The sequence below is a fragment of the Oncorhynchus tshawytscha genome, linkage group LG01 (genome assembly GCF_018296145.1).
Source record: "Oncorhynchus tshawytscha isolate Ot180627B linkage group LG01, Otsh_v2.0, whole genome shotgun sequence".
Taxonomy (NCBI): domain Eukaryota; kingdom Metazoa; phylum Chordata; class Actinopteri; order Salmoniformes; family Salmonidae; genus Oncorhynchus; species Oncorhynchus tshawytscha.
In genome coordinates this window covers 80,304,630-80,328,904 of record NC_056429.1, presented here as the reverse complement: position 1 = coordinate 80,328,904, position 24,275 = coordinate 80,304,630, and the positions used below count along the sequence as shown (strand labels likewise).

General features: G+C 42.6%; 1 protein-coding gene across 2 annotated transcripts in view; it reads left to right on the top strand.

The window, feature by feature from the left end:
• The window catches only part of LOC112257751 (serine/threonine-protein kinase LMTK1-like), a 110,812-nt gene that overhangs the window by 50,157 nt on the left and 36,380 nt on the right, over positions 1 to 24,275 (top strand). For both annotated transcript variants that reach the window (XM_042326259.1, XM_042326258.1), the window contains exon 3: positions 21,475 to 21,608. In XM_042326259.1, the coding sequence (XP_042182193.1) occupies positions 21,475 to 21,608 (134 nt within the window). The remainder of the gene's footprint in view (positions 1 to 21,474; positions 21,609 to 24,275) is intronic.

Below are 24,275 nucleotides of genomic sequence, written 5' to 3'. Positions count from 1 at the left end.
CAATACAGCACTGTAAAGTAGAGTACAATACAGTACTGTAGAGTAGAGTACAGGTCAGTACAATACAGTACCGTATGGGTAGAGTACAGGTCAGTACAATACAGTACTGTAGAGTACAGGTCAGTACAATACAGTACTGTAAAGGAGAGTACAGGTCAGTACAATACAGTACTGTAGAGTATAGGTCAGTACAATACAGTACTGTATCGGTACAGTACAGGTCAGTACAATACATTACTGTGGAGTACAGGTCAGTACAATACAGTACTGTAAAGGAGAGTACAGGTCAGTAAAATACAATACTGTATGGGTAGAGTACAGGTCAGTACAATACGGTACTGTAAAGGAGAGTACAGGTCAGTACAATACAGTACTGTAGAGCAGAGTACAGGTCAGTACAATAGAGCACTGTAGAGTAGAGTACAGGTCAGTACAATACAGAACTGTAGAGTACAGGTCAGTACAATACAGTACTGTAGGGTAGAGTAGAGTGCAGGTCAGTACAATACAGTTCTGTAAGGTAGAGTACAGGTCAGTACAATACAGTACTGTAGGGCAGAGTAAAGTACAGGTCAGTACAATATAGTACTGTAGAGTAGAGGACAGGTCAGTACAATACAGTACTGTAGAGTAGAGTATAGGTTGGTACAATACAGTACTGTAGAGTAGAGTACAGGTCAGTACAATACAGTACTGTAGGGTAGAGTAGAGTGCAGGTCAGTACAAAACAGTACTGTAGAGTACAGGTCAGTACAATACAGTACTGTTAGGTAGAGTACAGGTCAGTACAATACAGTACTGTTAGGTAGAGTACAGGTCTGTACAATACAGTACTGTGGGGTAGAGTACAGGTCAGTACAATACAGCACTGTAAAGTAGAGTACAATACAGTACTGTAGAGTAGAGTACAGGTCAGTACAATACAGTACAGTATGGGTAGAGTACAGCTCAGTACAATACAGTACTGTAGAGTACAGGTCAGTACAATACAGTACTGTAGAGTACAGGTCAGTACAATACAGTACTGTAGAGTAGAGTATAGGTCTGTACAATACAGTACTGTAGAGTAGAGTACAGGTCAGTACAATACAGTACTGTAGAGTAGCGTAGCGTAAAGGTGAGTACAAAACAGTACTGTAGAGTATAGGTCAGTACAATACAGTACTGTAGAGTAGAGAACAGGTCAGTACAATACAGTACTGTAGAGTAGAGTAAAGGTCAGCACAATACAGTACTGTAGAGTAGCGTAACGGTCAGCACAATACAGTACTGTAGAGTAGAGTACAGGTCAGTACAATAGAGTACTGTATGGGTAGAGTAGAGTACAGGTCAGTACAATACAGTACTGTAGAGTAGAGTACAGGTCTGTACAATACAGTACTGTAGAGTAGAGTACAGGTCTGTACAATACAGTACTGTAGGGTAGAGTACAGGTCAGTACAATACAGCACTGTAAAGTAGAGTACAATACAGTACTGTAGAGTAGAGTACAGGTCAGTACAATACAGTACTGTAGAGTACAGGTCAGTACAATAGAGTACTGTAGAGTACAGGTCAGTACAATACAGTACTGTAAAGGAGAGTACAGGTCAGTAAAATACAGTACTGTAGAGTACAGGTCAGTACAATACAGTACTGTAAAGGAGAGTACAGGTCAGTAAAATACAGTACCGTAGAGTATAAGTCAGTACAATACAGTACCGCATGGGTAGAGTACAGGTCAGTACAATACAGTAGTGTAAAGGAGAGTATAGGTCAGTACAGTACAGTACTGTAGAGTAGAGGTCAGTACAATACAATACTGTATGGGTAGAGTACAGGTCAGTAAATATGGTACTGTAAAGGAGAGTACAGGTCAGTACAATACAGTACTGTAGAGTAGAGTACAGGTCAGTACAATACAGTACTGTTGAGTAGAGTACAGGTCAGTACAATACAGCACTGTAGAGTAGAGTATAGGTCAGTACAATACAGAACTGTAGAGTACAGGTCAGTACAATACAGTACTGTAGAGTACAGGTTAGTACAATACAGTACTATAGGGCAGAGTAAAGTACAGGTCAGTACAATATAGAACTGTAGAGTATAGGTCAGTACAATACAGTACTGTAGGGTAGAGTATAGGTCAGTACAATACAATACTGTATTGGTAGAGTACAGGTCAGTACAATACGGTACTGTAAAGGAGAGTACAGGTTAGTACAATACAGTACTGTAGAGTACAGGTCAGTACAATACAGTACTGTAGAGTAGAGTACAGGTCAGTACAATACAGTACTGTTGAGTAGAGTACAGGTCAGTACAATACAGTACTGTAGAGTAGAGTACAGGTCAGTACAATACAGCACTGTAGAGTAGAGTACAGGTCAGTACAATACAGCACTGTAGAGTAGAGTATAGGTCAGTACAATACAGAACTGTAGAGTACAGGTCAGTACAATACAGTACTGTAAGGTAGAGTACAGGTCAGTACAATACAGTACTGTAGTGTAGAGTATAGGTCAGTACAATACAGTACTGTATGGGCACAGGACAGGTCAGTACAATACAGTACTGTAAGGTAGAGTACAGGTCAGTACAACACAGTACTGTAGTGTAGAGTATAGGTCAGTACAATACAGTACTGTATGGGTAGAGTAGAGTACAGGTCAGTACAATACAGTACTGTAGAGTACAGGTCTGTACAATACAGTACTGTGGGGTAGAGTACAGGTCAGTACAATACAGCACTGTAAAGTAGAGTACAATACAGTACTGTAGAGTAGAGTACAGGTCAGTACAATACAGTACCGTATGGGTAGAGTACAGGTCAGTACAATACAGTACTGTAGAGTACAGGTCAGTACAATACAGTACTGTAAAGGAGAGTACAGGTCAGTACAATACAGTACTGTACAGTAGAGTATAGGTCAGTACAATACAGTACTGTATCGGTACAGTACAGGTCAGTACAATACAGTACTGTGGAGTACAGGTCAGTACAATACAGTACTGTAAAGGAGAGTACAGGTCAGTAAAATACAATACTGTATGGGTAGAGTACAGGTCAGTACAATACGGTACTGTAAAGGAGAGTACAGGTCAGTACAATACAGTACTGTAGAGTAGAGTACAGGTCAGTACAATACAGCACTGTAGAGTAGAGTACAGGTCAGTACAATACAGAACTGTAGAGTACAGGTCAGTACAATACAGTACTGTAGGGTAGAGTAGAGTGCAGGTCAGTACAATACAGTTCTGTAAGGTAGAGTACAGGTCAGTACAATACAGTACTGTAGGGCAGAGTAAAGTACAGGTCAGTACAATATAGTACTGTAGAGTAGAGGACAGGTCAGTACAATACAGTACTGTAGAGTAGAGTATAGGTTGGTACAATACAGTACTGTAGAGTAGAGTACAGGTCAGTACAATACAGTACTGTAGGGTAGAGTAGAGTGCAGGTCAGTACAAAACAGTACTGTAGAGTACAGGTCAGTACAATACAGTACTGTTAGGTAGAGTACAGGTCAGTACAATACAGTACTGTTAGGTAGAGTACAGGTCTGTACAATACAGTACTGTGGGGTAGAGTACAGGTCAGTACAATACAGCACTGTAAAGTAGAGTACAATACAGTACTGTAGAGTAGAGTACAGGTCAGTACAATACAGTACTGTATGGGTAGAGTACAGCTCAGTACAATACAGTACTGTAGAGTACAGGTCAGTACAATACAGTACAGTACAATACAGTACTGTAGAGTAGCGTAGAAGTAGTACAAAACAGTACTGTAGAGTATAGGTCAGTACAATACAGTACTGTAGAGTAGAGTACAGGTCAGTACAATACAGTACTGTAGAGTAGCGTAGCGTAAAGGTGAGTACAAAACAGTACTGTAGAGTATAGGTCAGTACAATACAGTACTGTAGAGTAGAGAACAGGTCAGTACAATACAGTACTGTAGAGTAGAGTAAAGGTCAGCACAATACAGTACTGTAGAGTAGCGTAACGGTCAGCACAATACAGTACTGTAGAGTAGAGTACAGGTCAGTACAATACAGTACTGTAGAGTACAGGTCAGTACAATAGAGTACTGTAGAGTACAGGTCAGTACAATACAGTACTGTAAAGGAGAGTACAGGTCAGTAAAATACAGTACTGTAGAGTACAGGTCAGTACAATACAGTACTGTAAAGGAGAGTACAGGTCAGTAAAATACAGTACTGTAGAGTATAAGTCAGTACAATACAGTACCGCATGGGTAGAGTACAGGTCAGTACAATACAGTAGTGTAAAGGAGAGTATAGGTCAGTACAGTACAGTACTGTAGAGTAGAGGTCAGTACAATACAATACTGTATGGGTAGAGTACAGGTCAGTAAATATGGTACTGTAAAGGAGAGTACAGGTCAGTACAATACAGTACTGTAGAGTAGAGTACAGGTCAGTACAATACAGTACTGTTGAGTAGGGTACAGGTCAGTACAATACAGCACTGTAGAGTAGAGTATAGGTCAGTACAATACAGAACTGTAGAGTACAGGTCAGTACAATACAGTACTGTAGAGTACAGGTTAGTACAATACAGTACTATAGGGCAGAGTAAAGTACAGGTCAGTACAATATAGAACTGTAGAGTATAGGTCAGTACAATACAGTACTGTAGGGTAGAGTATAGGTCAGTACAATACAATACTGTATTGGTAGAGTACAGGTCAGTACAATACGGTACTGTAAAGGAGAGTACAGGTTAGTACAATACAGTACTGTAGAGTACAGGTCAGTACAATACAGTACTGTAGAGTAGAGTACAGGTCAGTACAATACAGTACTGTTGAGTAGAGTACAGGTCAGTACAATACAGTACTGTAGAGTAGAGTACAGGTCAGTACAATACAGCACTGTAGAGTAGAGTACAGGTCAGTACAATACAGCACTGTAGAGTAGAGTATAGGTCAGTACAATACAGAACTGTAGAGTACAGGTCAGTACAATACAGTACTGTAAGGTAGAGTACAGGTCAGTACAATACAGTACTGTAGTGTAGAGTATAGGTCAGTACAATACAGTACTGTATGGGCACAGGACAGGTCAGTACAATACAGTACTGTAAGGTAGAGTACAGGTCAGTACAACACAGTACTGTAGTGTAGAGTATAGGTCAGTACAATACAGTACTGTATGGGTAGAGTAGAGTACAGGTCAGTACAATACAGTACTGTAGAGTAGAGTACAGGTCTGTACAATACAGTACTGTGGGGTAGAGTACAGGTCAGTACAATACAGCACTGTAAAGTAGAGTACAATACAGTACTGTAGAGTAGAGTACAGGTCAGTACAATACAGTACCGTATGGGTAGAGTACAGGTCAGTACAATACAGTACTGTAGAGTACAGGTCAGTACAATACAGTACTGTAAAGGAGAGTACAGGTCAGTACAATACAGTACTGTAGAGTAGAGTATAGGTCAGTACAATACAGTACTGTATCGGTACAGTACAGGTCAGTACAATACAGTACTGTGGAGTACAGGTCAGTACAATACAGTACTGTAAAGGAGAGTACAGGTCAGTAAAATACAATACTGTATGGGTAGAGTACAGGTCAGTACAATACGGTACTGTAGAGTAGAGTACAGGTCAGTACAATACAGTACTGTAGAGTAGAGTACAGGTCAGTACAATAGAGCACTGTAGAGTAAAGTACAGGTCAGTACAATACAGAACTGCAGAGTACAGGTCAGTACAATACAGTACTGTAGGGTAGAGTAGAGTGCAGGTCAGTACAAAACAGTACTGTAGAGTACAGGTCAGTACAATACAGTTCTGTAAGGTAGAGTACAGGTCAGTACAATACAGTACTGTAGGGCAGAGTAAAGTACAGGTCAGTACAATATAGTACTGTAGAGTAGAGGACAGGTCAGTACAATACAGTACTGTAGAGTAGAGTATAGGTTGGTACAATACAGTACTGTAGAGTAGAGTACAGGTCAGTACAATACAGTACTGTATGGGTAGAGTAGAGTACAGGTCAGTACAACACAGTACTGTAGAGTAGAGTACAGGTCTGTACAGTACAGTACTGTAGGGTAGAGTACAGGTCAGTACAATACAGCACTGTAGAGTAGAGTATAGGTCAGTACAATACAGTACCGTATGGGTAGAGTACAAGTCAGTACAATACAGTACTGTAGAGTACAGGTCAGTACAATACAGTACTGTAAAGGAGAGTACAGGTCAGTACAATACAGTACTGTAGAGTATAGGTCAGTACAATACAGTACCGCATGGGTAGAGTACAGGTCAGTACAATACAGTACTGTAAAGGAGAGTACAGGTCAGTACAGTACAGTATTGTAGAGGTCAGCACAATACAATACTGTATGGGTAGAGTACAGATCAGTACAATATGGTACTGTAAAGGAGAGTACAGGTCAGTACAATACAGTACTGTAGAGTAGAGTACAGGTCAGTACAATACAGTACTGTTGAGTAGAGTACAGGTCAGTACAATACAGTACTGTAGAGTAGATTACAGGTCAGTACAATATAGAACTGTAGAGTATAGGTCAGTACAATACAGTACTGTAGGGTAGAGTATAGGTCAGTACAATACAATACTGTATTGGTAGAGTACAGGTCAGTACAATACGGTACTGTAAAGGAGAGTACAGGTTAGTACAATACAGTACTGTAGAGTACAGGTCAGTACAATACAGTACTGTAGGGTAGAGTACAGGTCAGTACAATACAGTACTGTTGAGTAGAGTACAGGTCAGTACAATACAGTACTGTAGAGTAGAGTACAGGTCAGTACAATACAGCACTGTAGAGTACAGGTCAGTACAATACAGAACTGTAGAGTACAGGTCAGTACAATACAGTACTGTAGAGTACAGGTCAGTACAATACAGTACTGTGAGGTAGAGTACAGGTCAGTACAATACAGTACTCTAGAGTACAGGTCAGTACAATACAGTACTGTAAGGTAGAGTACAGATCAGTACAATACAGTACTATAGGGCAGAGTAAAGTACAGGTCAGTACAATACAGTACTGTGAGGTAGAGTACAGGTCAGTACAATATAGAACTGTAGAGTACAGGTCAGTACAATACAGTACTGTAAGGTAGAGTACAGATCAGTACAATACAGTACTATAGGGCAGAGTAAAGTACAGGTCAGTACAATACAGTACTGTTGAGTAGAGTACAGGTCAGTACAATATAGAACTGTAGAGTACAGGTCAGTACAGTACTGTTGAATTGAGTACAGGTCTGTACAATACAGTACTGTAGAGTAGAGTACAGGTCAGTACAATACAGTACTGTAGAGTAGAGTACAGGTCAGTACAATACAGTACTGTAGAGTAGAGTACAGGTCAGTACAATACAGTACTGTAGAGTAGAGTCTAGGTCAGTACAATACAGTACTGTAGGGGTTAGTACTGTACAGTACTGTAGAGCACACTAGAGTAGAGTACAGTATATTTTACTATATTGTACTGTACTGTGCTTCACTGAACTCTATTGTACTGTGTTGTACTGAACTAAACTTTACTCTACTCTGCTCTGCTGTGCTGTGCTGTACTGTGATGTACAAACTTGTGAAACATTGACATCTATGATTGGGACAGATTTAATCCAGTCCAAACCAACTAAATTTGGTATTGTTAGCTTAATAGCCAGTGTGTAGAATAATACCCAAATATGCAAAGCAGGATATTACATTTGTCTACCTTTGTGTACCAATTCAGGATACATCCTCATGGACAGAATGATATTCATCATTTTGCGTTTCTGTATAGTACAGATCAAGGACCCATGATGTCATTCTGTTACTATAAAACTGTTACCTGTTGTTAATCCACTTAATTTAATTCAATAACCAAAAGAGATTTTTTCAAACTCAAGACGCCATGTCATAGTTGACACCCTATTCTTTCTGCAGACATCTTAGAATCTTAGTTCAGAGTAGATATTTTAAGAGTTTTTAGAAAACGTGGTCACATAAAACAACTAGATAGATTTTACTACCATTATTTTACCAAACCTTACATCTGCACTGTTCTTTGAGTAAATGTTTTAACATTTACATAGATTTATTTATTTTTTTACAAATTGTGGAAATTGTTATAAGTAGTCCTTAGTATGGTGTGTTTAACTTTGCAGTCAATGGTTTTTGTTTGGCAACTGTGACCTCATATCTGAAGACTGCACACTCCAATAAATATTATGGGGGATGTTTTGGCCACTCAAAAGGCTATATTGTACATGGGAATCAGGATGACTGGGGCTGACCTTTAAAAACAGTGTTTTGTAAAAGACTGATTTGCTTGTTCCATTGTGTCCACCACAACAACCAGTCTTTGTGTTGACAGACTGTCAGATCCATACTCTATGTGTAGCCTGTCTGTCTTGGATCCCCCATCCCATCTGTGTTTTCTGATCTCTGCTCATTGTCTTCCACCATTCTGGGTCTTGAAGCTCCATGTTTTTCTTTCAGTTTCAGTTTTCAATTTAAGGGGCTTAATTGTCATGGGAAACATATGATTACATTGCCAAAGCAAGTGAAATACATAAGAAACTCACATTAGTTCCAAAAGAATAAAGACATTTCACATGTCATATTTTGTGCAAATAGTTAAAGTACAAAATGGAAGATATGTCAAAATATGTTTGTATATACAATAGTGTTTGTTCTTCACCCAATAGATATGGGAGTTTATCAAAATTAGATTTGTTTTCAAATTCTTTGTGGGTCTGTGTAATCTGAGGGAAATGTGTGTCTCTAATATGGTCCTACATTGGGCAGGAGGTTAGGAAGTGCAGCTCAGTTTCCACCTCATTTTGTTGGCAGTGTGCACATAGTCTGTCTTCTCTTGAGAGCCAGGTCTAGGTCTGCCTTCGGCGGACTTTCTCAATAGCAAGGCTATGCTCACAGAGTCTGTACATAGTCAAAGCTTTCCTTAAGTCTGCGTCAGTCACAGTGGTCAGGTATTCTGCCTCTGTGTACTCTCTGTTTTGGGCCAAATAACATTCTAGTTTGCTCTGTTTTTTTGTTAATTCTTTCCAACGTGTCAAGTAATTATCTTTTTGTTTTCTCATGATTGGGTCTAATTGTGTTGCTGTCCTGGGTCTCTGTGGGGTTTGTTTGTTTGTGAACAGAGCCCCAGGACCAGCTTGCTTAGGGGACTCTTCTACAGGTTCATCTCTCCGTAGGTGATGGCTTTGTTATGGAAGGTTCGGGAATTGCTTCCTTTTTGGTGGTTGAAGAATTGAATGGTTATTTTCTGGATTTTGATCATTGGCAGGTATTGGACTAATTCTGCTCTGCATGCATTATTTGGTGATGTATGTTTGACACAGAGGATATTTTTGCAGAAGTCTCAATTTGATGTTTGTCCCATTTTGTGCCCTTCTTGCCTTGTGGCGCTGATGTTTAGTCCGATGTATGTATAGTTTTTTGTGTGTTCTAGCGCAACTGTGTCTAGATGGAATTTGTATTTTTGGTTCTGGCAACTGTACGTTTTTTTTAATAGATTTACTGTCAGGGCCCAGATCTGACAGAATCTGTGCAGAAGATCTAGGTACTGCTGTGGGCCCTCCTTGGTTGGGGACAGAAGCACCAGATCCACAGTAGACCATTTTGAAGTCCATTTTGACTTCAGATTCTAGTAGGGTCTTTCTCTCTCTCTCTCTCTCTCTCTCTCTCTCTCTCTCTCTCTCTCTCTCTCTCTCTCTCTCCCCCCCCCCCCCCTCCCCCCTCTCCCTCCCCCTCTCTCTCTCTCCCCTCTCCCTCTCCCTCTCTCCCCCTCTCCCCTCTCCCTCTCTCTCCCTCCCCTCTCTCTCTCTCTCTCCCTCCCCTCTCTCCCCTCTCCCCTCTCTCTCCCTCCCCTCTCTCTCTCTCTCTCTCCCTCTCCCTCTCTCTCTCTCCTCTCTCTCTCTCTCTCTCTCTCTCTCTCTCTCTCTCTCTCTCTCTCTCTCTCTCTCTCTCTGTCTCTCCCCCTTCTCTCTCCCCCCAAAGCTTGTGTCAGCACTTGTGCGCCAGTGTAGCAAAGGGAGAGGACAGAAGTCTCTGTCACGGGTTGACACACAATTTTTAGCATTTTTTTAGCTTGTGTGTTAGCTTGTGTGTTAGCTTGTATGTGAGCCTGTCTGTTAGCTTGTGTGTGGGTCTATGGGTCCATCAGTCACTGACTGTGTCCAGAGTGATAGCATCTCTGATCCCTGACTATCAGCATCCTCCTCTAGTCTAACCCATTTACTGTGTACGTTTCCACCACCAAAGTGAATGTATTATATAGATACAGGCACATGCAGGCACTGTGCAGTTATGTTCGGAGGCGCACACATACACATAAGCGCATGCATGAACGCAAGTGCACACTCACATCACACACACACAGTGATGTCAAACTCTGAGAAGAACAGTAGACAGTGAGACAGGATTCAAAGAGAACTTTGTGTGCAGCCGGATGCAAATCCTGACCTACAATGTCTGGAAAAGGGCCCAGTCCCACACGCACCCAGAGACACAGACAAGAGACGGAGCAGTGTGTGCGTGTGTGCGTGTGTGGTCAGAGACTCAGACATCTGTCAGTGTGTGAGGGGACAGTCCTGTCCCTCCATGGGGGTCGGGGGTACCAGCCTGTATCTCTCTGCTCAGGGGGGTTTGAGGACCAGGGCTGATCTCAGAACAGATGCTCTCTCTCTGCTATGGGGAGGGGGCTTTGGGTTTGATGACCAGGGCTGATCTCAGGACATATATTTTCTAGTAGGGCTTGTAATGTTAAACACATACTGTATTATTGGGATATTTTCTTTTGGGTCCGTGCTGGGTTTAGTTGTTCAGGAGTAGGTGGCTGTAGGGGGGAGAGAAGGGGAGAATGACTTCCCCCTCTCGTTGAAGCCACATAAGTTCCGACCTTGGTACTGCAGGCATTGTAATCAGAAAACAAAATCCCCCAATATAGTGAATAGAAAAATGACAATCTTCATGGCCAATCTTCGTATAAATAAATAAGTATTTTGAAAACAATCATGGTACCAATAATTGCTTCTTATACACCAGATGTATGTCTTTAAAATCGCACACAGAAGAAGTTATAAGGATAATTTAGTTGCGAATGGCAACCTGCTGTACCCCTATCAGCCTTAAACTTTAGTTACCCATTCATAAGGGGCAGCACTGAGCTAGCCTACAACGTCTCTTCCTGGAGTAACTCAAACTGCGCATGTTATGTCTCCATGAGACGCCATCTTAACCAACTTCTTTTGGCTTCAATGCGCTATTGCGTTTTCACATAGGAATGAATGATGTGACCGATGGCTTTGTCCATTCATATATACAGTCATTGGGCGAGAGTCTTGGGCCAGGACTCAATCCGATCCGCTTTACAGTTAAAGGTAATATCCGATTGAGCCAACATGCGAAGCAATTACCATGAATGTGATATCCAATATCCGAGGGGGGGTGTGTCAGTGTTCTGCAAAGATATTCAGTATCTATTCTCTACGGTGTTGTGTGTGTTATTGTTCAGTGTTAATACTGGGAGTGCTCCATAGAGACAGGCTCATAGCCAGAGTGTTGAGCTGCTGACAGAGCAGTGATAAGAGGACAAACATGCCCTCTGTCAGCACAGTATGCCCTACATACACACCCTGCCATAATTATATTGCCTGAGCTAGTCCTATCTCTCCACCCAGTGCTCGGGGCATGGCACTTTGAATATTGAGAGACATCCGCTGACAAGAGTCCATCCATCGTTCTCCAACTGTCATGACAGTTCAGACATTTCATTTATTCACAATGCATTGGAGGAAACAGACATGCGAAACTCAGCTTGAGTCAGCCTGCCTGGGCATAACAGACTGTTTAGAATACAACTCCAATCCAGTTCTGTCTGGCTCAGACGAGTCTGAAGCCAAAGCAAGGCCTCTAAGTTGAGTTCCTGTAAGTGCTGGAGAATACTCAGGGGGAGAGAGAAGGGGCTGTTGGGTTTCTCGAACACAGCCCCCTCCCCATCTCTCTCTCTCCCACACTCTCTCACACTCTCTCCTCTCCTCCACACTTCATCAGAGTGGTTTTCAGCTCTCTCCACTTCACTGTGCTAAAAATGCCTACCACCCCTGGGTCACTCAATGAAATGCATGGGGTTTCTACACAAGTAGCTTGCTAAGAAAAGTGCTTTTACACGTTCAGCTCGAAAATACCTTTTCTCCCTCTCTATGTATAGTCAGGTCCTTGATAAAGATGACCAAAAAGACAGTTAACCTTAACAAGAAATAGACCCTAAACATAAAAAACCCACCACCATATTTTACCATAGGTATGGTGTACTTTACTGCATACGGTATGCTTTTGACAAACCAACCACTTGTGTGCGTGTCCAAAGAGCTCTATTTTCATGTCGTCTGACCATAGCACCGCCTGGAGTTTGATAAACGGCATTGTCACTTGGATTGGAACCGGTGCCACTGTCATATGACATTAAAATACAGGTCTTACGCCACACACAGCAGCGGTGGGTTTGGCATTGAAAATCAACAAGTCTCAGTCTCTGGACTTGAAGCCCCTTGAAAACCTGTGGTTTGAATTGAAGAGGGCAGACGAAGGAGAGCAAGGATCTGGAAATCTCTAAGATCCCTCCCAATGTGTTCGCCAATCTCTTAAAACATTTTCTTTAAAGACTCCGCGTCGTTATCCTTGCAACGGGAGTATGCTAGAGTATTCTCTGATCTCATTATAGCTCAGAGCAGGAGAGGGAGATTTTCCATCTACACCAGCTTCATTAGGCGGGATAGAGACAATGCCATCAAACTCTCACCCAGCTATTCAACAGCAACGCAGCACAGAGGCATTGTGTGTGTTTGTGTATCGACGTGCATCTAGCATGTGTGTGTGTGTGTGTTTGCCTATCTACAGGTAACTGCCGAAATAATGGGAACACTTGAGTAAATGAAGGATACAAAGTATGTTGAAAGCAGGTGCTTCCACACAGGTGTGTTTCCTGAGTTAATTAAGCAAGTAACATCCCATCATGCTTAGGGTCATTGTATAAAAATGCTGGGCAGGCCATTATTTTGGCTACCATAGCTAAGCCCCCATAGGATGACAATGCCCCCATCCACTGGGCACGAGTGGTCACTGAAATGGTTTGATGAGTAAGGAAACGATGTAAACCAAATGCCGTGGCCGTCTCAGTCACCAGATCTCAACCCAATTGGACCCTTATGGGAGATTCTGGAGCGGCGCCTGAGACAGTGATTTCTACCACTATCAACAAAACAACAAATTATATGATTTCTCGTGGAATAATGGTGTCACATCCCTCCAATAGAGTTCCAGACTCTTGTAGACTATGCCATGGTGCATTGAAGCTGATGTGGCTCATGGTGGTCCAACGTCCTATTAAGACACTTTATGTTGGTGTTTCCTTTATTTTGGCAGTTACCTGTGTGTGTATCTATATTTGAGTGTGTGTGTCTGTCTAGTTATTGCTTTTACACACACACACACACACACACACACACACACACACACACACACACACACACACACACACACACACACACACACACACACACACACACACACACACACACACACACGTCTGCAGTTAAACCCAGCTAGGCTTCTAAACACACTTCAATACAGTATAGACCTTCCAATGTATCTGTTTATCCACTCTCGCCATTTTCCCTGGCCTCTACCCAATAGCCCATCATTATGGGAAGCACTGGGAGACACTCTCTGTTTGAACAGGGATCCAGGATCAGGCATTAAACCACTATTTACTATCTCCTCACCACCACTAGCCCCATTAAAAGAGCTAGCCTGCCTAGTCTGCCAAGCACATTGTATAGGCTATATAGCACATTGGGTTGAATACTACCCCCTGTCTTTCCTGTCACCTCTATTTGAACAGGCCTTTAGTATTAGCTCAGCTTTAAGTGTTTTATTTTAATCTGAGGCTGAACACAGCAGACCCTAGTGTGCCTCTCAAATATAGTCTACTCCTTTAATATTAATGGAGAGCTGTGCTCTGGTCCTGGTATGGTCCCCCCATTGAACCATAGGGCTGATCGATGTAGACGTTGTGTGGAGGGTGAGTGGGTTTAATACAGCTCACAACAGCACAGTGCAGAGTACTGGAGAATAATAATCTTCCTCTTGGTGATCCTTTATAGTCCCAAGCCAAATAACTAGTATAATTTGATGTTAGCCCTATAGAAAGCATTTAGATTGCACATTTGTAGGGCTAGAGACGCATTGACTGGTTTAGCCAATAAGCAGGCTTTTGCCAAGGTGTTCCTCCACCTCTCTGTTAACTGGTGTGTTCAGGACATTTTAGACGTCTTTAATTAAAGTACTACATAATACAAAGTACTACTGTTCCATTATAGTTCCACAAATGTGGCTTTATTTTAGGATGATGAGCAAATCCAACAACTGACTGCTACGATGGTAGATCCCATCTTTGTTTCCTACTGTGATCTTTACACTCTGCATGATCTCTATGCCCAATTATCCTAAAAGCATGATACATACTAAGAGCCTGCCAGCAGTGGTACCAGCGCTCACAGGATCAGCACAAACTGGCAGCAGACATGACAAAGTGTGTGTGTGTGTGTGTTTGTGTGTTGGCATGGATCAACACAGGAGATTTACAGCTGAAGACAATCCTACATGGCTGTCCGTCCAATCTGTTTCCATGGTAACCACTGGCCCTCTCAACCCTTAGTTAGGTAAAAATAACAACTTGGGTCTAAGAGACGAAATTAGATGTGAGATATTATTCAAAACGATTGGAAAAAATACACAGTTCAAAATGAGAGAGAGGGAGGCAGAGGGAGGCAGAGGGAGGCAGAGGGAGGGAGAGGGAGGCAGAGGGAGGGAGTGAGAGAGAGAGAGAGTGCGCGCTGTGGTGGTAGTAAACAACATCAACTCAGACCTCTAATTAATATTTCATCATAATAGCATGTTGCCTTACATTACTTTGCTTGTGTGTTTGTGTCTCTGTGTGTCTATTGCTTTTAATTAGATCAGCCAAGCACTTCTGTAGACAAAGTAAGTGTCTGAAATGGCACCCTATTCATTATATTGTGCACTGCTTTTGACCAGAGCCCATGTGTCTTTGGTCAAAAGTAGTGCCCTATATTGCAGTACAGATGTAGGATCCTAATTTGATTACCCTGTTGCCGGAGAACGTTTCTGCGATGCAGGACATTCTTTACTTGTAGTGCATTTGCACCCTTTTCCATATATACAGATGTAGTATCTTAATTTTAGCCACTTTTACATTTCAGACTTGATTTTCCGTTACAAAAAATGTCCATTAATTATATTTCACATAATATTTCACATTTCCTGTTGCTGCAGGATTATTTTCCTTCTTTAGCAAACTGGCAAAAATGAAGATCCTACATCTGTATACATGGAAAAGGGTGCAATTTTGGACGCACCTAGGACTCTGAGTACGTCACATAGCCTGATCCCTACATAATATTACGGAGGCCTCCATCCATAGGAGAGGATATCTAGCTAATATATATGCAAAATGCAGAGCAGAAAATAAATTATGTGCATATTAAGCCTTCTGTTGGGTGATCACTACACTAGGGGATTTAGTCTGTCACCAACTTCAACCAGGGTTTTTCCATAAGCCTCTCTCTCTCTCTCTCTCTCTCTCTCTCTCTCTCTCTCTCTCTCTCTCAGAAATGAAAGAAAAAGTACGTATTCGTTTTAATTCGCTGTAGTGTAAGTTAAATTATTTTCTTTCAGGTGTGAAGCAACACTGGAAAATATGCTATTATGCAAATCTCATTCAAATTGCTGATTCATACCATATTTAAGGCACTTTCACATAATAACATGTAGATTTGTTTAAAACACTTTAAATCACAGGTGATACATTATCTAGGAAATGTCTTGTTTTCAAAGTGGAGTGAAAGTGTTTGCTGAATAACAGACATCAATATTACTTCTGCAAAATATTTAATTGACTCTATCTAATTATAGTAAATGTATCTAGTTGAAGAAGATACTCATGTCTCTGCAACATGGTGTATTTTTATTTTTCTTACCAAATAAATCATTATTTTCATTGTAATTTTTTGTTGGGGCGGAGGGGTTCCAGGTCCAATATTCATATCAATTCACACACTCAGTTTATACCAGTATGTACCTGTAGGCTGCCACTAATTTTATTTATTTACTTTTCTGCTCTTTTGCACACCAATATCTCTACCTGTACATGACCATTTGATCATTTATCACTCCAGTGTTAATCTGCAAAATTGTAATTATTCGCCTACCTCCTCATGCCTTTTGCACACAATGTATATAGACCCCCTATATCCCCTTTTTTTTCTACTGTGTTATTGACTTGTTAATTGTTTACTCCATGTGTAACTCTGTGTTGTCTGTTCACACTGCTATGCTTTATCTTGGCCAGGTCGCAGTTGCAAATTAGAACTTGTTCTCAACTAACCTACCTGGTTGAATACAGGTGGAAAAAAGACAAAAAAAAGAGATACATCATATTGATCACACAGAAGAAGTTAAGATTTCGTAATAATTGGTATGTAAAGGAACAGAAAGTGGGCCTACACCCCCAACTCCTATTCCCCTCTGTCTCCGTCCAACCACCCGCATCCCCCCACCAGGAACACATGGTCCCACCCCGCTAGCAACACAGGTTGGTTGTCAGTCCCCACCCCCACATATCTCTGTTTACCCACCTGCCTCCCCACCACTTATCCCCTATGTTTTGGGCTTTGGATGATTCTGATGTTATAACTTCTAATAGTAACTGTATCCATCCAGATCTGCCTCAGCACCAAATCCCTCCTCAACCCACCTCTGACCCACATTGAATCCTGCCTCTCCACAATAAATGGATGCAACAGTTGGAAGTCCTCTTCATAGGCACCAAATCCATTCTCACCAAAGCTGGCAACCTCACCCTCACCATTGATGACACCATTAGTGCTGTATTCACATCTCTCACAAATAAACCTTTGTGAACGCTTGTGTTAATCATTTCGAGCAATAATGGACCGAATTGATTCCAAAATGTAAAATAGACCTCAGGAGGAATACCATCTTATTCAGATGATTTGCCTTTATTCAACAGACTTCCTCTGTTGAGAGAAGAACTAAGCAGGATAATCTTTGATTGATTCATTTAGGTATACCTCTTTTTTTTTCTTCTCCAATTGGTATTTACAATTGGGGAGAAACACAACCCTGCCAAGCCGCACTGCTTCTTTACACACTGCTCACTTAACCTGGAAGCCAGCCTCACCAATTTGAAACACTGTACAACTGGCGATGGTGTCAGCGTGCATGTCAGCATGCATGCGCCTGGCCCGCCACAGGAGTTGCTACAGCGCGATGGGGGACAAGGACATCCCAGCCAGGCCAAACCCTCCCCTAACCTGGACGACGCTGGGCCAATTGTAGGCCTTCTCATGGGTCTCCCGGTCACGGCCAGCTGCGACACAACCCGAGATCGAACCCAGGTCTGTAGTGACGCCTCAAGCACTGCAATGCAGTGCCTTAGACCGCTGTGCCATTCGGGAGGCCCGTAATTCCCAGTATGTGATCATTACTGCATAGCGTGTTGGCCAGTTGAGTCTAACTCAATGGAAAGCAAATTCTGCTCTGTCTTATCAATAAATTAACATTTCCAGTTCTGATATCTTATTGAATTGTGATTCATTCAACCCAGCTGCAAAGCAGTTGCATTATTTTTAATAAAACCTTTGGTGGCATCCCATAGAATCCGGGGGTCATCGACTGAATTTTTATTAATCATTATGAATTACCTTAGTTCAATTTAAAATTGATCACAAAATGTACGATTATGTAGTAGTGAAACATTGAAACGCACATCTTGTGACCCTTAGGAGATTCTGAAATGTGTAATTGGCAGTAGTAGGTGTGGTGATTGGACAAGGTCATATATTGAATTTCTATTTTCTTAATTTTTGAAAAATAGAGGTCTAGATAATATTCTAAAATCGATTAGGGAGAATGTTTTATGCCTGCTTGAGTAGAAGAGGCTGAACAAATGGTTCTGCATTCTATGTGTGTCCTTATGGAGCAGGTGTGTTTCTTTGAAGCGTTGCTATGCCAATATGGTTTCTTGCTAGGGTATTAAAATAGCTGAAACGTTTGATAGGACAATTTAGGGCTTTTTAGATTGCAAGAGAGAGTAGCTAGCGTTGCCGTTGTTTTTCAAACAGGAATGTTATATTAAAAATGTCATTGTTATCTTTAGTGTTGATAAGCCCATGGATGTGTAACAAAAGCAGGATCCACTGGGGAACCCACCCATTGGTCGTCAAAAATTATGTGCAAGAAATGAAATCTATAATCTAGATCTTCACAATAATTCATCATAACCTGTAACCCAAGTCCTGCCTGGCAGATAACCTCATTAGCGTAAACGGAGGGTGACAGCAAAAATAAATAAAAAAGGAATTGTGTGGTACTGGCCGTCTATCCTAAACAGTAGTACAATAAAAATAGTAGGGGAATAGCTTCCAATTTAAATGGCCATATTTAGCCCATATAGAGATGCAGTGCACTGTAGCCCCACAAGGAAGCAGCCCCAGTCTTTATGACTCTTCAATAAATTTACCATTGTTCATTAATTGGCATGGTGTCATCATTGTCTAAATGTCCTGGACCATAGGAAATATAATATTAAACAAAGTCCAATTTTCAGCAATAATTATAATAATAAAAATGATATTTTTACCCAATTGAGGGGGTGTCCTCGTCATTGTCTTATGCTGACGGCAGCATCATAGCCACTGACACGGCCTGCAACGAAAACATGCGGTCTCTCCTTCGCTGCAGCCGAAGTGAGTAAGACATTTAAACGTGTTAACCCTCGCAAGGCTGCAGGCCCAGACGGCATCCCCAGCCGCGCCCTCAGAGCATGCGCAGACCAGCTGGCCGGTGTGTTTACGGACATATTCAACCAATCCCTATACCAGTCTGCTGTTCCCACATGCTTCAAGAGGGCCACCATTGTTCCTGTTCCCAAGAAAGCTAAGGTAACTGAGCTAAACGACTACTGCCCCGTAGCACTCACATCCGTCATCATGAAGTGCTTTGAGAGACTAGTCAAGGACCATATCACCTCCACCCTACCTGACACCCTTGACCCACTCCAATTTGCTTACCGCCCAAATAGGTCCACAGACGATGCAATCTCAACCACACTGCACACTGCCCTAACCCATCTGGACAAGAGGAATACCTATGTGAGAATGCTGTTCATCGACTACAGCTCGGCATTCAACACCATAGTACCCTCCAAGCTCGTCATCAAGCTCGAGACCCTGGGTCTCGACCCCCGCCCTGTGCAACTGGGTACTGGACTTCCTGACGGGCCGCCCCCAGGTGGTGAGGGTAGGCAACAACATCTCCTCCCCGCTGATCCTCAACACTGGGGCCCCACAAGGGTGCGTTCTGAGCCCTCTCCTGTACTCCCTGTTCACCCACGACTGCGTGGCCACGCACGCCTCCAACTCAATCATCAAGTTTGCGGACGACACAACAGTGGTAGGCTTGATTACCAACAACGACGAGACGGCCTACAGGGAGGAGGTGAGGGCCCTCGGAGTGTGGTGTCAGGAAAATAACCTCACACTCAACGTCAACAAAACTAAGGAGATGATTGTGGACTTCAGGAAACAGCAGAGGGAACACCCCCATCCACATCGATGGGACATTAGTGGAGAGGGTAGCAAGTTTTAAGTTCCTCGGCATACACATCACAGACAAACTGAATTGGTCCACTCACACAGACAGCATCGTGAGGAAGGCGCAGCAGCGCCTCTTCAACCTCAGGAGGCTGAAGAAATTCGGCTTGTCACCAAAAGCACTCACAAACTTCTACAGATGCACAATCGAGAGCATCCTGGCGGGCTGTATCACCGCCTGGTATGGCAACTGCACCGCCCTCAACCGTAAGGCTCTCCAGAGGGTAGTGAGGTCTGCACAACGCATCACCGGGGGCAAACTACCTGCCCTCCAGGACACCTACACCACCTGATGCTACAGGAAGGCCATAAAGATCATCAAGGACATCAACCACCCGAGCCACTGCCTGTTCACCCCGCTGTCATCCAGAAGGCGAGGTCAGTACAGGTGCATCAAAGCTGGGACCGAGAGACTGAAAAACAGCTTCTATCTCAAGGCCATCAGACTGTTAAACAGCCACCACTAACATTGAGTGGCTACTGCCAACACACTGTCAATGACACTGACTCTACTCCAGCCACTTTAATCATGGGAATTGATGGGAAATGATGTAAATATATCACTAGCCACTTTAAACAATGCTACCTTATATAATGTTACTTACCCTACATTATTCATCTCATATGCATACGTAGATACTGTACTCTATATCATCGACTGCATCCTTATGTAATACATGTATCACTAGCCACTTTAACTATGCCACTTGGTTTACATACTCATCTCATATGTATATACTGTACTCGATATCATCTACTGTATCTTGCCTATGCTGCTCTGTACCATCACTCATTCATATATCCTTATGTACATATTCTTTATCCCCTTACACTGTGTATAAGACAGTAGTTTTTTTGGAATTGTTAGTTAGATTACTTGTTCGTTATTACTGCATTGTCGGAACTAGAAGCACAAGCATTTCGCTACACTCGCATTAACATCTGCTAACCATGTGTATGTGACAAATACAATTTGATTTGATTTGATTTGAGGCTAGGCTGTATGATCTATTGTCTGGATCTCTGGTTTTGATAACCATAGATATAGAACCCTAGCTAGATGTTGTCGAGCCCCTATATGATATATTGTCTATGCTAATGCCTCTATCTGTTCTGAAGATGGTGCTCCTCTGAGTGGGCTGTCATGCCTGTCTTCTCTGGCAGTGTATTTGTTGTTGTTGTTGTTTTTAAGCTGTAATACCTCAATCTGTCCTGCAGATGGTGCTCCTCTGAGTGGGCTGTCATGCCCGTCTTCTCTGGCAGTGTATTTGTTGTTGTTGTTGTTTTTAAGCTGTAATACCTCAATCTGTCCTGCAGATGGTGCTCCTCTGAGTGGGCTGTCATGCCCGTCTTCTCTGGCAGTGTATTTGTTGTTGTTGTTGTTTTTAAGCTGTAATACCTCAATCTGTCCTGCAGATGGTGCTCCTCTGAGTGGGCTGTCATGCCCGTCTTCTCTGGCAGTGTATTTGTTGTTGTTGTTGTTTTTAAGCTGTAATACCTCAATCTGTCCTGCAGATGGTGCTCCTCTGAGTGGGCTGTCATGCCCGTCTTCTCTGGCAGTGTATTTGTTGTTGTTGTTGTTTTTAAGCTGTAATACCTCAATCTGTCCTGCAGATGGTGCTCCTCTGAGTGGGCTGTCATGCCCGTCTTCTCTGGCAGTGTATTTGTTGTTGTTGTTGTTTTTAAGCTGTAATACCTCAATCTGTCCTGCAGATGGTGCTCCTCTGAGTGGGCTGTCGTGGCCGTCGTCTCTGGCGGTGGTGGCTGTTTCCTTGTCTGGTCTCTTCACCTTTGTCTTCCTCATGCTGGCCTGCCTCTGCTGCAAGAAGGGACACATCGGCTTTAAGGTGAGGCTCAAACACCGACATACTCATGGACGCACACACACACACGCACTCACACAGACGCGCACACTGCACCATGTACTATTTTCCATTTGGAAGTTCATACAAGTGACCTGCACACAAACACAGAGCTGATGACACCCATTAGATGGGTTTGACATGTTACTCTCTCAAACTGCACTCAGATAAAACCTCCTCCAGTGACTGTGTGTGTGTGCACTGACAGCATGGCAGCTCTGTTTTTAGCTCCTGAGCAATTCTGCAGTATTATTGTTTTTACATTATTAGCCAAGAACATTTCTTTGAGTTATTACATAAACCGGGAATAACTTTGGGATATCAGAGCGGCAGTAACTCACCAGCATTCTGACCAGAAATACGACTTTCCCGAATTGGATGCTTTGTTCATACCCTTCAGGGCAATTTAACTTATGCCAGAGGCTGCTCCAAGACTCCGCTGTCAGAGAAGAGGTATTCGTAGTGGACTTCTAGTCTGACTCAGGAGGTGTGCATTTCTGAGTATATTCCTCATAAATGTTCAGTCCCTGGACAATAAAGTAGACCAGCTCAGGGCCAAGATCTCCTTCCAGAGAGACAGCATACTCTGTTTCACAGAATCATAGCTCTCTCCGGATATACATTACTGTCCCCGTCCATACAGCCAGCTGGGTTCTCAGTAGATTGTGTAGATAGGAATAAAGAACTCTCTGAGAAGAAGGAAGGCGGAAGTGTGTTTCATGATTAACTACTCATGGTGTGATTGTGGTAACATACAGGAACTCAAGTCCTTTTGTTCACACAACCTATAATCCTTCACAATCAAATGCCGACCGCATTTACCTTCCAAGATAATTATCTTTGGTTATTGTCACAGCCGTGTATATTCCCCCTCAAGCTGATACCGCGATGGCCCTTTAGGAACTACACTGGACTTTTTGAAAACTGGAAAATGAATATCTCGAGGCGTCATTTATTGTAGCAGGGGATTTTAACAAAGCAAATCTGAGGAAAACGCGACCAAAGTTCTATCAACACATTGCCTATAGTACTCTCACTTTGTTACTCTCTCCCTTTGGATAATCAGGTTACAAATCCGTTCTGCTCCTCCCTTCTGTCATGATGTTGGCCTCTTTGAGTATAGCAACCCAATCCCCCTCTCCCTGCCTCCCCCTCTTGCCTCCTTCAACTAGGCTGCTGTGGTCAGAGGTCGTAAATTCCTGAGAAGACCTCATGGACACAGTTATAGAGAGTAGTTTTTCATGGAGACAAAGGAAATCCTACCACCTCACAGAACTTGAGGTACGAACAAATTTCATGTTCCAGAGAAAGTGTAAAAGATCGGTGAAGAATCCAGCTACGAACTGGTCCGTTTGTCACAACTTGGGAAGCTGAAGAGAGACGTTGTTGCCACATTACCATAACGCTGTTTATATAATAGCCTCAGATATGAGGTTTACATCTAATTGTTGTATAAGATGAATGAGTGAGTATGATACTGTTTTTATAATTGTGTAATATGATTGTGGACTGTTTAATGAAGAAAAATACAATTCCCTTTTGATTAGAAATAAATCAGAGGACCGCTCCTGAGCCCAGTTAGGGTCAGACATCCTGGGACAGCCCTCTTCGGCCCTTCCGAATAAAACCCAACTTTGAGAAATTATCACCAGACCAAGCTTACCTCAATTACGAGATGGCTAAAGGTGTAGACCATTGCTGAATCTTTTTAACCATACCACGTGTTTAAACTCTTGGACTATCGACACCGACAGAATAAGAACAAGTCTTTGATATGAATTACTAGTCTGCAGCTAGGAATTCGGTATCATTGAACGCGAAGAACGACAACCGCCGAAACATCCATTCTCTAATGAACTTTGAACTATCCCCTCTAACCAAGATGGAGAGAGACGGACAATTCTACAAAAGAAAAACTTTTCACCAGCGATCAAGACGACACACTGAGCGTAAATACAATTAAACAACACAATGTAACTCCAAGTCAATCAATCAATTCTGTGAAATCAAACTGTCCACTTAGGAAGCAACACTGATAGACAATAAATTTCACATGCTGTTGTGCAAATGGAATAGACAACAGGTGGAAATTATAGGCATTTAGCAAGACACCCCCAATAAAGGAGTGGTTCTGCAGGTGGGGACCATAGACCTTTTCTCAGTTCCTATGCTTCCTGGCTGATGTTTTGGTCACTTCTGAATGCTGGCGGTGCTTTCACTCTAGTGGCAGCATGAGACGGAGCCTACAACCCACACAAGTGGCTCAGGTAGTGCAGCTCATCCAGGATGGCACATCAATGCGAGATGTGGCAAGAAGGTTTGCTGTGTCTGTCAACGTAATGTCCAGAGCATGGAGGCGCTACCAGGAGACAGGCCAGTACATCAGGAGACGTGGAGGAGGCTGTAGGAGGGCAACAACCCAGCAGCAGGATCTCTACCTCTGCCATTTTTGCAAAGAGGAGCACTGCCAGAGCCCTGCAAAATGACCTCCAGCAGGCCACAAATGTGCATGTCTGCTCAAATGGTCAGAAACAGACTCCATGAGGGTGGTATGAGGGCCCGACGTCCACAGGTGGGGTTGTGCTTACAGCCCAACACCGTGCAGGACGTTTGGCATTTGCCAGAGAACACCAAGATTGGCAAATTCGCCAC